We start from the raw sequence: 18243 nt of genomic DNA on the forward strand, positions 1-18243 counted from the left end.
AGTTATCTTCTTCTATGAGTCATCCAGTAGCTCCCTGCGTTCCTCCCTGCCTCTGCTGTACTTTGGTGTGTGAGTGTGTAATGTGGCCCAAATTAAAAGATAATCAGCTGGGAATATAGGGCAGCAAGTGTAATTTGCTCCAGGTGAGAAAACAGAGGGTGGTGTACTCTGTTTTGTATGAATAAAATGAAGAGTTGATGCGTCATTGAGGATACCAGCAGAGACTGCCACTGTTATATTGTTTCAATCACAGCATTTTGTCACTGAGAGTTGAACAACAGTCTTTCTAATTGGGTGTGATTATAAATTGGGGTCTTTGCCTGTGATTTGTTTGCTTAATGTGTGTCTCTGCGTGTGATTACACGTGGCTGTGTTTGATTCAGTAATTGGACACTGAGCATATGGAGTGTCTCAGTGTCAACATTGATCTCTGAATAAAAGTGCAGAGAGAACCCTTCACAATCCTCCCTGCTTAGTTAATCTGAGGCAAGAAGAGAGAAAAGGGTAAAGAAATCACATGTGAAGTGTAAAAATGGGGGGGAAACAAGAAGAAACTGAGATAAAGTATAGAAGATTACAGGGAAAGAGGAAGTGCGAAATTTCTTAGATATTATATTGTGTTACCGGTTATTTTGCAGTCATATTCTTTTTAAACTTTTGTTCGCTTTTTGGTTGTGCCCTGCCTCCATAAATGAGAATAACTAACATGAAAAGAAAATTATTTAAACTGAATTCATATTTGATTCCAGTTAAGGGTCAATGGTGGAACAGCAAAGAAAAGAGTGAAGATGCCTTTGGATAAAAGCAATGCCTGCAATATGTATTCTTTTTTAAAACAGTCCTTTAACAAAAAACTATTTTGTTATTTGTCTATTCTACAGGGTAACGGTAATAGGTTCCCCTCTGGAATTGATGAAATTGTAAAAATCTAATCTAATCTATTTTTGGCTATCTTACCTTTAGTGGGTGGTGACAATGTTTGGGGGAGTAAAAAATGAATATTAGAGAAAAGTTGTGCAACTTGTTTAATTTTGATGGACTTCAATTTAATCTCACACTAGGCTGCATCTCTGCATGTCTTTAAAATAAGAAATTATGAGAAAGACAGCCATGCCATTGAAAAAGACTTCAAACTTAAAATCAGACACAGAGACAACCAAAGATCGAGACAGTTACAGTTGTGTGAGAACAAGGATGTGTGTAGGGGGATGGGGGAGGATGATGATGATGATGATGATGATGATGATGATGATGATGATGATGATGATGAGGAGGGAGAGGAGCTATGATGGGGCAGTAATAGTGTGCCCCACATAAGAAAGAGCCCTGCAATTTTTAATGCTCTGCAGATTGCTATCCCATTTGCACTGTGAACCCCAATAGCACATCAGAGGAACAGCCACAGAAAACTGAGATGCAGGCTGTGGGCTGAATAATTTGGAAGCAGATATCGTCACAAAAGTGTGACTAATTTAATCTTCCCTGAAGAGGAGGATTCATTTCCTTATTGATTCTTGGAGAGAGACAAAGATACAATTTGAGTGGGATTAAATAAAGCTTAACAAAGCTAAATATTTTAATTTGTTAAAGTACATATATCTTTGAAATAATGACAAAGCGCACACTGAGTATTTTATTGACAACAACTTTGTGCAAAATTACTTTGTACATTATGTACACTATCTTTCAATTTAAAATGGATTCAGAAGTTACAATAATGAAAACAAATCAAATAAAAGTCTTCTATTCACTGCTATTGTGACTGAGGGACATATTGCAGATTGTTTACAACTTTATACCTTACCAAATGTAAACATTGCGTACATGTTGCTCATATGTGCATCTTGTGTTCTTCTTCACTGCCATGCAAACTGCTGGCCTAATCCTTCTTCACCTTTCCCTTTCTTCCACTTACAGATTCTCCCTTTTATTTTAACCCAATGAAAAGCCAGTTTAACCGCTGGTTAACCATAAAACATATCCTCATGCTCAGCTAGCCCTGCTGCCACTAGTATTGTAAAAAAGCTTGGAGCTACAAGCTTTAGTTTTTGTAAGCAACTCTTCAAGTAAATGTGAACTTGTATACTAATCGTATACTTTGAGCAATCACGCCTGTTGTTTCTCCAGTAAATGCAGCTTTTCTTGTGTCATTTTGCACTCTTTAAGCAGCAGCAGCAGCAGCAGCCTGTCAGCAGTAACCTAATTAGCATTTTTTATTCTTTTGTTGAGGAGATGATATCTGTGTTTGAATACAGTTAGTAGCTGGTATGTTTAAACTCAAATAAATTGGAAGTAAGGAGGAAGATCAATGTTTTCTTTGAAATTATAAGAAAGTAGCTTAATGATATTATTTGTGTAAAAAGACATCTCTTTTCCTTCCCCACTCTCTTTGCCATTTGCACGGCGACAGTAAACAACTGCAAAAGAAAAAATAAACAACCCTTTTAAAAGCATGACTCTGTAGACTTTTTTCATTTTAACACACAGCATTTTCTTGATTTTCTCATTTTTCTCCATCAAATGCAGTACAGAAAATATAAATCAACACCAGCTACGGTAGGCAGCTAAATTAGAGGTCTTGGCTGAATAACGTGGAGTCAGAAGAGTGTCTCTGTTTTCGTCTGGCTTTGTGTCAGACAGCCAGTCAGCTGGGAGTTGCAGTGATAGACTCATCACTGCTGGAACGGCCTTTTTATTGGCATTTTTCTCTCATTCTGCAGCACAGATGGGCTCTGTACACAGAGAAAACGATCTAAATATCAGCCGTCTGAGCCGTTGTTGACCCAAATGATATTTCAAAAATGTCTTCTTTTTCTACTACTACTACTACTACTAACAATAATAACCATGTTATTTTTTTCTTTATTTGAGCACAGCTGCTCATTGTTAAGGTTTTAAGTCTTCAGCTGCAGTAAATTGTTCCTATGCACCAAATTTAAAAGAAATTAAATAAGACGACACCTGATAAATTTGGAGCTCCAGTTTCACTCCATCTATGGTGCACATGTCATTCTCTCTGAAATTGCCAAATGTTATCTTTTCCGGGTCAAGACACCTTCATCTTTTTTAATTGCAGTGTCTACTTTTACTCTCTGACATCACTGCTGGTGTTAAATTGTTAGAGCTACTTAAGATGCAATACTTCTGCAGTTAAAACTGCCAATGTCACCGATGAGGAACAGTACTTATTAGTTAAAATTATGTTTCTGTCTTTAAGTTACAATAATAATGATAATAACAATAAAATGTAATTAATAAACAACAACAACTTAAACAGCAACAAAATAATGTGTAAATGTCAAAAGAGATTATAGATTACAGCGATGATAGCCAAAAATGTGTAGGATGAAACCAGAGCTACACTGATCACAAAATAAGAGTGCCGTATACCCTACAGTATGTACAAGCTACACAGCTGAGACAACTTTCGAGCCATCCTCAAGATTGTTCCACAGGCTCACACCTTTTATTGAAATTCATTTCTTTGAATCTTTTAAACATAGATATTCATTTAAGATGGTATTTGCTGTCTCTTTTAGCAAACATTTTTTGTAAACTTTTTTTCTGTTGCACAAAATATTTCGGATTACATTTTGCACAGGTGGGATGCAACTAATTTCAGACTGATCCAGCTTGACAGCTGTCTGTCAAATACCAGTTTATAAATCTTCAGCTTTACTCTGTAACTTGAAGGACAATCCAAGACTGGCCCATTCCCTGTGATTGATTTGAAAAAAAAAAATCCATAATGGTTATATGAACCTTCTCAAACTCCTTGGAGATCCTAAAAATAAGATTCAGTTTCAAGCATCACTGTAAACACGCACAGCGTGAATATAAATCCCTCTTGAAATGAAATGTAATGGCTTTTGTGTCACGCTTTTAAACACCAGTGGGTTTGTGTTTGGTGCAGAGAAAAAGAAAGAGAGAGAGAGAGAGAGAGAGAGAGAGAGAGAGAGAGAGAGAGAGAGAGAGAGAGAGAGAGAGATCAAATAAAGGAACAAGCACATCACTGGCATTTTGAACAGCCTAGCGCATACTTTTAAGTGGCAATAATATATGCACATGCTCATACACACACACACACATGTGTTTGTTTTACTATCTTTGTGGGGACCCATCATTGACATAATGCATTCCCTAGCCCCTTACCCTAACCTAATTCTATCCCTAATCCTAAAACCAAGTCATAACCCTCAAACAGCCCTTTAACCTTGTGGGGTCCAGCATTTTGGGCCCCACAAGGCTGTGTAGACCCCACAAGTATACTGTATTCCCCGGTTTTTGGACCCCACGAATATAGTAAAACAAGCTCACACACACACACACACACACACACACACACACACACACACACACACACACACACACACACACACACACACACACACACACACACACACACACACACAACACAGTGCCTTCCCAGTGCCTAGGGATGCATAGGTTGCCAAGCAACAAGGTGGTGTCCTAGAAAAAAGTTCCACCACGCTGGAAATGCAGAGCTGGCTACAGGTTCAAAGCACTCACTATTGATCACAGATCATGGTTTCACTGTATTCTAGTCAACTGATGTTTTGTTTCTATTTCAGTCATCTCATATAGTGACCACAGAGTCATGTTTCATATACAGACAGATGATAAAGCTTTATCCGGTGGGAGTCAAATGAGCTTTATGTGAGTGTAGTATCATGTTGGAGTTTCCTTGTTCTCCTAAACAAACATAATCTCTACACAGTATGCATATGCACATTGTAGCTGCTTTTACTGTCGTAATATACACCCAGTTACCAGCTATTAGGTGCACTTAGCTAAAACTATTGCAGTCCAATTTATGGTCCTGTGTTAACTCTACGCAGACCCTACGCCGTAGCGTGACGTGCACCTCTCCAAAAATGTAACTACACATATCAGTGACGCAGACTGCAACAACTGTGTGGTCCGCTTGGTCGTGGCTTGGTAACGTCGCATTTCCTCCTACTCATTTCCTGGTTCTCCTTCTCCATTAACAACATGAAATCAAGGAGGGAGTTAACTTTTCCTGCTTCAGCTTTCCTAATGTGGTCAGAAAGCACAGGGGAGACACTTTCTCACCATGCCTCTAGAGTCGGTACTCGCTCCAAAGCTAATCCCTGTCACTCTCTCTCTCACTCTACCACCCTCTCCCCAGCATACACACATGCTGGCTCTGCTATTCTCTTAAAGAGATACGCTAGGCCAAGGCAGACACCAACGCACAAGTATAAACCTCAGGCCACTTACGTAGGCTACGGCGAAAGCTCTGCTAGAGCCCCCGCAGAACTATCAATCCTGCTTAAGAAAACCGTCCTGCACTAAATCCTACCTTTATAAAGGTTAAAATGTTCAGTTTTTGTTTTAGAGAGGTGTTCAAATCTATGATGGTGGGGGAAACAGAGAAGTCTTTCTGTTATTTAGCCTATCGTCATTAATATAAATGGGGTGGGCAAAATATTAGAAACACTTACAGGGCTCCAGACTAACTTTTTGCCTTGGTCGCACTGGTGTGCCTAACTTTTTTTATTTAGGTGCACCAGCACAAAATTTAGGTGCACCCAAAATTTTCCTCGCGTCGACATCAATGCCACAATTTCAAGGTCACCTTATACATTCATATATGTATTATGTCAATTATTTTAAACAAGAATAAGGAGTTGGTACATTTTTTTTAAAATGTGAAGCACAATTACACTGTACTCAAAGTCTTATAGCGGGTCCCCCCTTGCGGTCAAATGCCCATCAGATGGCCAACACCTGTAATTTGGCCTTCTTCCCCTTTGGCCTTGGCTAAACCAGATTGCCACACTCCCTAGCATCAAAATTCTCCAAGCTGGGCCCCTCCACACTGATTCTTCTCAGATCTTCCACTAGTCCAGGACTAAAAATCATATCTCTGTATTTTTCGGCTGAATGGCGATACACAATATATATCTCTATCTCTAATATATATTTTTTACAAAGTGGGCTAAATGTTCAGTTTTAATTCAAAGCCACTTTTCACAAGCTCTTTTATTAAAACAAATTGTGATTAAAATAAAATGCAAAGACAGGGTTTCCTTCCCAATTTGAAAATATACAGCTGCAACATGTAAATTATCTGAAATAAATAGCCTGGGATATATAAAAAAAATATATATATATATATATCTGAGAAAGCTCCTTCACTTGTTTTCAATAACAGACCTGGATAGCCCAGTAGCTCATATAGGAAGAGAGGGGGAGTGCGATGGACTGCGTATTATACACTCTGTGCGTATTCTACTCACAGAGTGACGGCTGACTCATTATGAACGGGTGCTGCGCCGAGTCGAATGCCGGTCAGCGGCATTACACCCGTCTTGTGTAGGCTATGAAATGTCTGTATCGTCCCTGGCTGCGCTGCATTTTTATGAACTATGATAATGTGGCCATGGGTCACATCTCTCGCCCAGGTCCAGCAGGCTCCGTCTCACACGATATTACTCAACGAACTGACGTTAGTTCCATTCAATAACTTCTAATGTGTTTTTCGCCGTGGCGGTCGCAATAACAGAGAGTTACCAGTGGAAACACTGGTACCAATACAGGTTTCCCTCTCATACTTAACAATATACAGCTGTGTTAATAACAATTAAAACTGTAGACAAATGACAGCATGTGGACCGGCGGACCTACCTAATACACTGCCAACTGACTGTAAATCAACTCAGCTCCAGACTATACTTCAGTATGTTACACACTAACTATGCCACACACTACTCCCTTAGGGGTTTTGGATAAACAGTGTTTTATTGTTTATCTATCATCAGCAGCTGGCTGCATGCGGGGGTCTATTAGGAAGAAGATGAGAGCGGATTAGCATCCCCTTTGTTAGAAAAAATCATCCAGGGAGTCTGTTTTTATTCATAGATGAGAATGGAGAATAAAAAAATAAAATAATTGAGCAAACACTTACTACATTAGCTTGTAGTGTGTCAGATAACCATCTGGGTTACCTGAAGTCACCTTATATCCACTCTGTCTGGAGACACAGCAGACTCCAGCTCCAGAGAAGAGGTCAACTGTGCAATTATAAACAGTATCAAACCTGCACAATGTTTGCCTGTTCATTCTATATTTGATTTTAAAACCCCTTATTTTAATTGTTTTATCGTGTGCAGTAGGCCTACTTAACTGATTATTTGCTTTCTTACAGAAATAGATGAAGATCGTCTCCCAAACCAGCTGTACAAGGTAATCTAATTCATGATCTATGAGGGTCAATGTTTTTTTAAATTATCTAAATATTAGTGCTCTCTGCCCAGCTGATATGAAACATTGATGTTTTACAGGCAGCCTTGTTAAACTCTCCTCGACAACGGCGAAAAGGGCAAAAGGGAACACCGACAATGAAAGGTAGAGTCAGTTATCTTGGATATACAGTGCCTTGCGAAAGTATTCGGCCCCCTTGAACTTTTCGACCTTTTGCCACATTTCAGGCCTCAAACATAAAGATATAAAACTGTAATTTTTTGTGAAGAATCAACAACAAGTGGGACACAATCATGAAGTGGAACGAAATTTATTGGATATTTCAAACCTTTTAAACAAATAAAAAACTGAAATATTGGGCGTGCAAAATTATTCAGCCCCCTTAAGTTAATACTTTGTAGCGCCACCTTTTGCTGCGATTACAGCTGTAAGTCGCTTGGGGTATGTCTTTATCAGTTTTGCCTCGCAGAGACTGACATTTTTGCCCATTCCTCCTTGCAAAACAGCTCGAGCTCAGTGAGGTTGGATGGAGAGCGTTTGTGAACAGCAGTTTTCAGTTCTTTCCACATATTCTCGATTGGATTCAGGTCTGGACTTTGACTTGGCCATTCTAACACCTGGATATGTTTATTTGTGAACCATTCCATTGTAGATTTTGCTTTATGTTTTGGATCATTGTCTTGTTGGAAGACTAATCTCCGTCCCAGTCTCAGGTCTTTGCAGACTCCATCAGGTTTTCTTCCAGAATGGTCCTGTATTTGGCTCCATCCATCTTCCCATCAATTTTAACCATCTTCCCTGTCCCTGCTGAAGAAAAGCAGGCCCAAACCATGATGCTGCCACCACCATGTTTGACAGTGCGGATGGTGTGTTCAGGGTGATGAGCTGTGTTGCTTTTTACGCCAAACATAACGTTTTGCATTGTTGCCAAAAAGTTCGATTTTGGTTTCATCTGACCACAGCACCTTCTTCCACATGTTTGGTGTGTCTCCCAGGTGGCTTTTGGCAAACTTTAAACGACACTTTTATGGATATCTTTAAGAAATGGCTTTCTTCTTGCCACTCTTCCATAAAAGGCCAGATTTGTGCAGTATACCACTGATTGTTGTCCTATGGACAGAGTCTCCCACCTCAGCTGTAGATCTCTGCAGTTCATCCAGAGTGATCATGGGCCTCTTGGCTGCATCTCTGATCAGTCTTCTCATTGTATGAGCTGAAAGTTTAGAGGGACGGCCGGGTCTTCGTAGATTTGTAGTGGTCTGATACTCCTTCCATTTCAATATTATCGCTTGCACAGTGCTCCTTGGGATGTTTAAAGCTTGGGAAATCTTTTTGTATCCAAATCCGCGTTAAACTTCTCCACAACAGTATCTCGGACCTGCCTGGTGTGTTCCTTGTTCTTCATGATGCTCTCTGCGCTTTACACGGACCTCTGAGACTATCACAGAGCAGGTGCATTTATACGGAGACTTGATTACACACAGCTGGATTCTATTTATCATCATTAGTCATTTAGGTCAACATTGGATCATTCAGAGATCCTCACTGAACTTCTGGAGAGAGTTTGCTGCACTGAAAGTAAAAGGGGCTGAATAATTTTGCACGCCCACTTTTTCAGTTTTTATTTGTTAAAAAGTTTGAAATAGCCAATGAATTTCGTTCCACTTCATAATTGGGACCCACTTGTTGTTGATTCTTCACAAAAAATTACAGTTTTATATCTTTATGTTTGAGGCCTGAAATGTGGCAAAAGGTCGAAACGTTCAAGGGGGCCGAATACTTTCGCAAGGCACTGTATATGTGATGTTTGCATTTTATGTGTTAGATCACACTGCTGGTACACATGAAACAACAGTACAAGTCATATTATTAGCAAATTGTTCTGCTTTTTATAATGGCCTGTTTCCATCATCTCTGATTTGTTCAGCTATTCTTTGACCTGAAACATAATTCATTCTAATTATCAGGTTAATTGAAATGAAACGTCCACCTGCCATCAGTGTATCGCAATACTTCCAATCCAATCCAATTTATTTACAGAGCACATTTAAAAACAACAAAAGTTCACCAAAATGCTGTACAATCAGAAAAACATAGAAAGAACACAATGAACATATGGGGGGACATATGGTTGCAATCAATTCTGAAACGTACAGGGAGCCAGTAAATGAAGGCCAGTACCGGGGGGAGATGTGATCTTACCTACATGTGAAAGACGAGCTGCAGCGTTCTGGAACAACTGCAAGCTTAAAGTGGCTTTTATGTAATTATTATTATTGTAGTTTCAGTTTGTGCTGATTCTAGCGGCCGCTTTGGACAAAAGCGGTAGTGTTTTTAGTATCAGCATCCCAGTATCAGCCATAACTACAACAGATAACTTCTAAAATAAAATTAAAATACAATTAGGCCTATATAAAGAAAACTCCTGCTACCTTTGACCTGGCTGGATACGCTAAGACAGGCTTTACCGGTGTTACAAAGAAATCTGTGACCCGTCAGAATGTGTTACTGTTGAGCTGTTCTACCTGCCGCAAATCATTTTGTGACTTCACGGGAAAAATTGGCCCAGGGTAAAGGCACTGATAAATCTTTTTTATAAAAATAGCGTTCTTTTCACCGTTAGGCTCATTTGCTGTTACAGGTTATTTATAATCATTATATGAAAAATTACACAGTTTCAGAAACATTAAAAAGTTACATATAGTAACTTTAATATACATTTTGGCAGGTTAGTATTGTTAAGACAAACGCTGAAAATGCCCACCTATTGTTTACAGTGACAAAGCTGTTAGTATGTCCTATAGAGTCCAGGATGTAAAATGTCAGGTAAACTTACTAAGTGAAGTAGCTGAGCTAATGATGGAAGTTTGCTCTCTTTTGAGTGTCTTATTTGAACCTCGGAGCCTATCAGTCCAGCACTTGCCTCAGTGAGGACTCATTATCCTATATTTTTTTCACCAGAATTTCTCCTGATTTCCCTTGTAAAACGGATCTCTGTGACCATTGGGGTCCTGCACCATCTAAAGAAAGCCTTAAAGGAACACGCCGACTTATTGGGAATTTAGCTTATTCACCGTAACCCCCAGAGTAAGACAAGTCGATACATACCCTTCTCATCTCCGTGCGTCCTGTAAAGCCGTTTGACGGCTCCAGCGGCATCAGCCCATAACAGAACAAGCAGGTGAATGGTTCCAGTAATCCTACTGCTCCGAATAAGTGACAAAATAACGCCAACATGTTCCTATTTACATGTTGTGATTTGTAGAGTCACAGCGTGTACAAAAAACAACGTAACATGAGACACAGCCATCTTCTAACCGTAAACAAACCGGGAACTATATTCTCAGTCGGAATAATATAGTACTTGGGTGGAGTGATATGCTCGCAGCAAGCCTGTCTGAGAATATAGTTCCGGTTTGTTTACGGATAGAAGAGTGTCCCTAATTTTACTACGCTATCTAGCTACTAAAACAAATATGTAAACAGTAAACAGTAAGCGTTATTTTGTCACTTTTTCTATTCGGAGCAGTAGGCTAGTTGGAACCAGTTACCTGCAGGATCTGTGCTGGGCTAAGCTAATGCTGGAGCCATCAGACAGCGTTACAGCACGCACGGAGATGAGAAGGGTATGTATCGACTTGTCTTACTCTGGGGGTTACGGTGAATACGCTAAATTCCCAATAAGTCGGCGTGTTCCTTTAAGAACAAATGTAAAAATAAAAAAATGCACACACAGAGTCCGAGAAGTGTTTCAGCATATGATTATTTCTCTAGGCTGTTTTTGTCACTGCAATGCAATGCAAATCTTATTTTAAGGGCCAATGTCCAATTAAATACAAATACAGAATGTAATGATTTATGCAGCACAACAGAACTGAAGCAAGGGAACAACAATGAGAATATAAGTGAAATTTGGTGCGCTAGGAAGTTTATTCTTCTTAGTTTCATAGCTAAACAGCTCCGAATGTGATGAATCACTTCCTAGAGGTAACCCAGGCGATAATCGCTTAAGTTTCCCACTACACGGAGATTAAGAGTAATAAAACCGTGGATGAAGGAGGTAGAGGAAGGCGATTAAACTAATCATCTGCCTACTCTGATGTATCTGTACTTGCCCCCTTACTCCAAACACTGCTGGATGTTAATTCAATATTGCCTAGCCTACAACATTCTTTTGAAGTGCTGCATTTCTCGATAAGTCTTCACCTTCCATCTCTCTTTTCTCCCATTGGTTCCCTTTATCTCACTCCATTTTCCTCTCTTGCATGTCCTCCTTCTTCCAACATTCCCCCAATGATTCTGTGCTTTTTACATTCCACTATTTCTAAACTATCCACTCTTTTCCCCTCTCATCTTCCCTCTCCCTCTCCTGTTAACTCTTTCCTTAATATTTCATTTCCCTGCTTCTCTCTCACCTATCTTCGCCTCCCTCCTCCCAGAGCTGCAGTTCATGGTAGAGCACCACCTCTTCATGCAGCAGCAGGGAGCTGGGGACGAGTGCTCCTCAGAGAGCTGCCTGTCGGACCGCCCCAGCCCCGACTCTGTTCCCACCGGGGAGGAGCTCCCACACGACGATGAGGCCGCTGCAGGGGCCTTTGAGAAACTGCGCTGCCAAATGGAGGGTATGTTTGGAGACTGTGAAGAAGAGGATTTTATTGCATGCCTACTGCATTGCAGCTGCCTATTTCAGCAACAAACCTACAACTGACTTAGCCACAAACAGGAGTACTTCAAAACTTTTTTAAATTATATTATTATAAAATTAGACCCTACCTGCAAATGTGTGTAGTATGAGGTTTCCATGTTCATGTTCATGTGTTTTTCCTTAAAGTGCTCATATTATGCTTTTTGGCTTTTTCTCTTTCCTTTATTCTGTTATATATATTTTTGTGCAAAGTGAAAAAGCTCAAAGTCCACCCAAAAGGGACTTACCATCTCCAACAGAAAACACTGTTCACAAACTGCTCCAAACAGCTCTATTGTAGTCCAGCCTTTACTTCCGTGACAAATGCGCGTCACTTTGTAACCCATGTTATAATGCTCGCCTAGCTGCTAGCATGGCACGCCCTCATACTCTGCAACTGACTAGCTAGCAGTGCTGCATGTACGACTCCCAACAAAGATGGAGCAGAAGTGAGATGTCTCACTCTGTAGCTAAAACAGAGAGCTCAACACACAGGGTGAAAAGAGGAGCTGCAGCAATGTGCTGACTAACAAAAATATTGTGTTTTTTGAAAATTAAACCACATAAACCCATTCTGGTACAACCTCTAAATACAACTATGAATCTGAAAATTAGCTTAATATGAGCACTTCAAGACAATCATAGGGTATGAAGTAGAGTAACTTATAAAAGTAAAAAGTACAATAGAAAATACAAACACTCAGCAAAGTACTAGTACCTCAACATTTTACTTATACTGTAAGCATGGTTCTTGAGCAAACACACTTTCCACTTGTGCATGTCAGTCAGTGTGAGCTCGTAATATGAATGGCCCATGAATGATACGGGCCAAAAGGGAGTCTGTCAAAATATGTCTAAGGCAAGAAAAGGTGTAGAAAAAGAGCGAAAGGATGGACACAAGAGGTCAATAGAATGCTAGAATGAAGGACAGATAAGGAGGTCACTGCCTGGCCTCTGAAAAATGGATGGTGTGGCCCCATGAGAAGAGAAAGAGAGGGAGGAGAGGTTGAGGAATAATATTGAGGGAGAGATTAAGCCAAATACAGCGTATGAAGGAAGTGTATTGAACTGGGAGAACATTGGAGCAGTAAAGTAAAGCAGAACATGAGGCAGGCAGACGGAAAATGGCTGGAAGGGATGCATGTAAAGGATGATAGGATTATGGAGAAATAGGAGAATTAAGAAAAGTGAATCAAAGAGCTTGGAGAAAAGAGGACATTGAAAGGAACACTTTTGATGAATAAGCTTATTCACTTTCTTGCCGAGGGTTAGATGAGAAGATTGATACTACTCTCATGTCTGTACACTAAATAATATGTATTTGTATTGTAGGTTCATATATAGCATACATGAGAGTGTAATCATCTCATCTAACTCTCTGCAAGAAAGTGAATAATTGAACTATTCCATTAATTCAAATTTCAATTTCAAAATACAATTTATTATTTATATTAAATGTCAAATCATTACAGAATAATACAATTATAATGAAAACACTTGCATGGTTCAAAGTGCCACCTTTCTGTGCCAAATACTTTACCAGCTAATGAGAAAAACAGCTTTTCAGCGCACACTGATAATTCACTTTAATGGCAAGTGATAAGTTGGTCACAGAGTACATCAAATACACATTCAGCATATACCCAGCAGTAATGCATAATGTGGGCTACATTTCTGAAGTGCTGAAATTTATTTTTTGTTAATGTTATCTATTTTCATTTTAATTCACTGGGACACACAACAACAAGATTTACTCCCATGTTACAAGATGACTATGTTTTTTTATGGATTGCTTTATGGCTGCTAATTAAGTTCTCAGTGCAGATGAAAAGAGCATAGGGGAAGCTGGGGGAAACAAATCGATGACCATTAACACAGGTTCAGTCGGGGGTGGCTTCACAAGATCAGCCTTTTCTATTTACTCAGCATGACGAAAAAACATGCAACTGTAAATGTATACTGAAAATACAGGAATATTGTGTGGTGTATTTTTTCTTCCTTGGTTAGATACATCTCTCTTCACCTTTATCTCAACCTCTATTTGTCTCTCTGCCCCCTGCAGAGTTCTCAAGGGAGAGTTTATTAGAAGCTGCTGATGGACTCGAGTGCCCCCTCTCCAAGGAGAAGGAGGATTTTTCCAGCGTTGCCAACGTAGCAGATCTCTCATCACAACAAAACAACGCACAAGCAGGTAGAGTTAAAAGAGCCACGTTTACGCAAGAATCCTTTCCCTCAGGGGACTCTTCATCATCCGTTCACTAGGCAGGGTTTATTTAGATATGTTAAACAGTTCAACAGGCTTGACTTGGTGTAATGTAATCATGGCTTGTCAAAAAACATCTGTGAAGTGGCTTTGATCCACACATCACAGAGGGCTGTGCTGTGGCTGAAATACCTTGGGAGGCAGCTTATACAGAAGTGGAAAATGTGTTTGTGGGGCCGGTGGGGCTGAGCTGATAGTGTGGTGTTCTGTCTATACTGTAGACTTCATTTCTTTCTTTCTTTCGTTCTTTCTTTCTTTCTCTCCACCATTGATTTATGACTGTGGACCTATTAATCAAGAAAATGTTATTTGTTGCAACAAATGACTGCTTAACACTTTGTAAAGCATGTATATATAAAACAAAGGCAACAGTGGCTATAACACTTGATTATGAATTATGATTTAATGTTTTAATGTGTGTTCGGACAAAACAATGATGTAAAGAGGATATGGAACGCACAAATTGACGATCTGTAACACCGCTGTACAATTGTGAATGGACTGGATATTTTTGTAGTTCGAACAACTCAGACAGAGTGAGACGTCATCTTTCTGGCGGATCGTGTCACACCATTTTCCGGAGTCGCATCCTCCCAGTTAGTCTTTCATTCTTTTAATTTCAGCTCATCAACTGACATTATTTGTCATTATTTGTATCAAAAGCTCGAGAAAAGAAACAGAAAAAAGTTTGACAAATTTGGACTTGTAGACTACAGCTGTAATTTCAATGTGTAAAGATGAATATTTAATGAACATTTAGGTAAATATACTTATCAGGTCGTATTTGGAAGGACGAGGATCAGGGTGAGGGCCAAGGGTCAGCTACTTTCCCTGACTTTTCATATGTTTCTGGCTGACTTATTTCTAGATTTTGCTTTATTGTTCATATTTTCAATGAGTTTATTTTACTTGCTGGAGTCCTAATCGCACAGGACTAGTATTACCAGGGGACCTTGTGTGATTTAGAAATGACACCCCCATGTCTGTGTTTCATGTGGCGCATTTACACAGCATAAGTGAAGTCTGTATTTTACTCAAATTACTGACATTATCCCATCAATATGATGTCAAGGCTCTGTCAAAACCTTTGTTTATAATTGGCAACAAAGCCAATACAAACCCCAAATCACAGAAATGCCGATTCGCACGGGAGTAATATTATCACACAACCTCTAAACGCACTAACCTCATTCAAACTGAATCGAAAGACCCGCGCTTTTGCTGGACCGTCGAACGGCCGACGCAGGCTGTCTGAACGCGGCCTAAGTGATAAGATACTTAGCCGGACATGCTAACGATTTCAGCTTACTCTAGAGCAGACAAACACACTGTTTATTACATCCCTTACACTTTGCTTTGTATTTTTTGGTTTTAGACAAAGAAAAAAAATACATTACCCTCTTAAAATGCCATGTGTCAATCTTATTCAAGCCCCATACACACCGTATTGGCATGTTAAGAGATCCAATGTTTGACAGGCCTGCTGTACCTAGTTACGGTTGCTAAGCTATTATTGGACAATCACTGTTTGGTAGAGGGGTGAGGGTGAATTACAGAACTTCTACTTACGACTGTAAAGCCAACTGGATTTATGTATATCATGACCTTTGTGTCTATGTAGTTAAACACCAAGCTACATAAATAAGAGCGTATTTTTCTCTTCATTTGGAGAAACAACACAACATTGAATTAATAAAACATGTTCCCAAATATTTATTTATTGTTTAGCTGCAAGAGTCCATTAAAATCCAGGGAGGGCAGCCACTTCTCTGTCTCTTATTGTCCCTCAGTCTTTTATGTCTCTGTCTATATTTTGCAGAAACAAAAGCAGCAGCATCCAGTGCGAGTCAGCCGGCCGAGGAGAAAACAAAGAAATGTAGCCTGAAGAAAGAGAATTAGAGCCGCCTTCTGTATAACACAAAGCTGCTCAGTCTGCTCAGACAGCCCAACACAATGACTAAAGGTTCTGTCTGCATATCCAATTTTTAGAAACATCAGGGCATCTATGTTCCTCTACAGTCAGGCCTTACTATCCCGAGAACAAGAACAAAGGTTTCTAAACTTATTTTGTGTCAAAAATCCTGTGTGAATTATTTAATTATAATATATTTGTTGTCTATAGCCTCCCCTGCACTAATAATATTAGTGCCAGACTGTGAGTTACTATCTAGTTCATTGGAAAGCGATTCCTGTTTCAGTCACACAATCATTATCATAAACTACCACCATTCACATGCATAATGTCCACTTTAATGTTCAAAAGCAAATTGTAGTCCCTTAAGTTTTTGTCATTAAATGTGTCATGACTCTCTTACTGCAATTATTGTTCCATCTCAAAGCAATACAAATGTATTTGTACCTCATAGATAACTGGGACCGAAATCATCACTTTTAAATTCAAATGTCATAATTTAGTTAGTTAGATGCGCAATCTTAAATGAGTGGGTAGAACAACTGGGTTGATTTACAGTTTAAATCAAAAAAATATCTGCGTTTGTTTACACTAATGGATTGGACATCTACCATTACATTATTTATTATTATCTACATTCTTAAAGTACAACTGAAATACAATTGCATGTTATTTTTCTCCTGCAGCATATAGAGCTGCAGCGATTAGTCAATTCATTGATTGACAGAAAACGTATGGGCAACTATTTTGGTAGTCAATTAATTCTTTTGATTCATTTTTTGAAGAATAAATCCCAAATCCTCTGGTTTCAGCTTCTCCATTGTGAGGATTTGCTGATTCACTTAGTCTTCTTCTACTACATATAACATATTTGGACTGTTGGTCTGACAAAACAAGACATAATCTTAAACTCTGGGAAACTCTGGGGGCCATATTTCATTCATATTTTTCTGACATTTTATAGAGAAATTGGTTGAATAATCGGCAGTAAATAATTGAGTGAATAATCGGCAGATTCATTAATGAAATTGCTAGTTGTAGCCTGAAGAGCATTACATATCTGCTCTGTAAATTACTTGTTCTGTGTTCAACTTTGAGTAAAAACCAGAAACCAAAAGGGAAAACGTTATTGGATTCATGAAGGCGCCCCCTATTTTAGCATTAATTTGTTAGACTACTGTTTTGTTATACGTAGATAGGGACCTTTTTTGATACAGCCAACTCAATCCCTTCATTTTAAACCATATATGCGTAAAGCAGTAATCCTCATCATCTTACAGACAGACAACAGCCTGCAACACAACACACTTTCCTGCTAAAGTCTTCTTTTTGTCTAACTTACAAACAACATCTCCTGCATCTTAGCTTGTTGAATGAGAGACCAAACAAGCTTCTTCTTTTTTTTCTTTGCGACCAAACAAACATTCATCGGGGGAAAAGTGCACTACAAAATGTTGACATTATTATTTTTAATTGTAAAAAGGAATAACTAAATGTGATTACAGAGGGTTGTGTCTGCAGCCGAATTTACATATTTTGATTTAACAATGAAAAACCCATCTCAAATTGCACCCTCGTATTTGACACATGAATGCTTCTTGGGAATCTACATCCTGATCATAACACACTTTGCTGCATGGCGCTGAATGTACAGTGACTTTTCTTTGCTGTGCTTCACTTTGTACAGGAACTAATTAAAACAGAGAATCAAACACACAAATTGTAATTACCGGCCTTCACTTTTCATTGAATTTTTTCTATGAAACAAGGACATTACAAAGCACTCTTACATGTTATTTCATCTATAATTTGTATCACTGAAGTGGCTTTATCATGTAGATTATGCGACAATCCTTCAATAACCTTCACATATTACACAAAACCAAAGCCACTCTTGTATTGATCACAGCAATGACCACAAAGAACAAGAAATACAGTAAAAACATTCCTGTGCAAGCTTTTTCTTTTTCTTCTGCAGTGTATTTATGGACCATGTAATGTTTGTTCTGTTTTTGAATGGTAATAGTGTACTTTACATGGATTTAAAAAGAGGAGTTTTGTTCCAATTTTACTTGAATTGATGATTACATCTGTAATCTTAATTTGTTTGATACAATAAAATGTTTAAATTGGTGA

At 38.9% G+C, this 18243-nt stretch overlaps 1 protein-coding gene across 1 annotated transcript in view; it reads left to right on the forward strand.

Moving 5' to 3' along the window:
* Window positions 1-18243, forward strand: part of LOC120558047 (protein phosphatase 1 regulatory subunit 1A-like) — a 37354-nt gene extending 19111 nt beyond the window's left edge. The window contains exons 3-7 of the mRNA XM_039798884.1: window positions 7193-7230; window positions 7329-7392; window positions 11688-11870; window positions 13995-14123; window positions 16015-18243. Of these exons, the coding sequence (XP_039654818.1) occupies window positions 7193-7230; window positions 7329-7392; window positions 11688-11870; window positions 13995-14123; window positions 16015-16094 (494 nt within the window). The 3' untranslated portion in view covers window positions 16095-18243. The remainder of the gene's footprint in view (window positions 1-7192; window positions 7231-7328; window positions 7393-11687; window positions 11871-13994; window positions 14124-16014) is intronic.

The sequence above is a fragment of the Perca fluviatilis genome, chromosome 4 (assembly GCF_010015445.1).
Source record: "Perca fluviatilis chromosome 4, GENO_Pfluv_1.0, whole genome shotgun sequence".
Lineage (NCBI taxonomy): Eukaryota > Metazoa > Chordata > Actinopteri > Perciformes > Percidae > Perca > Perca fluviatilis.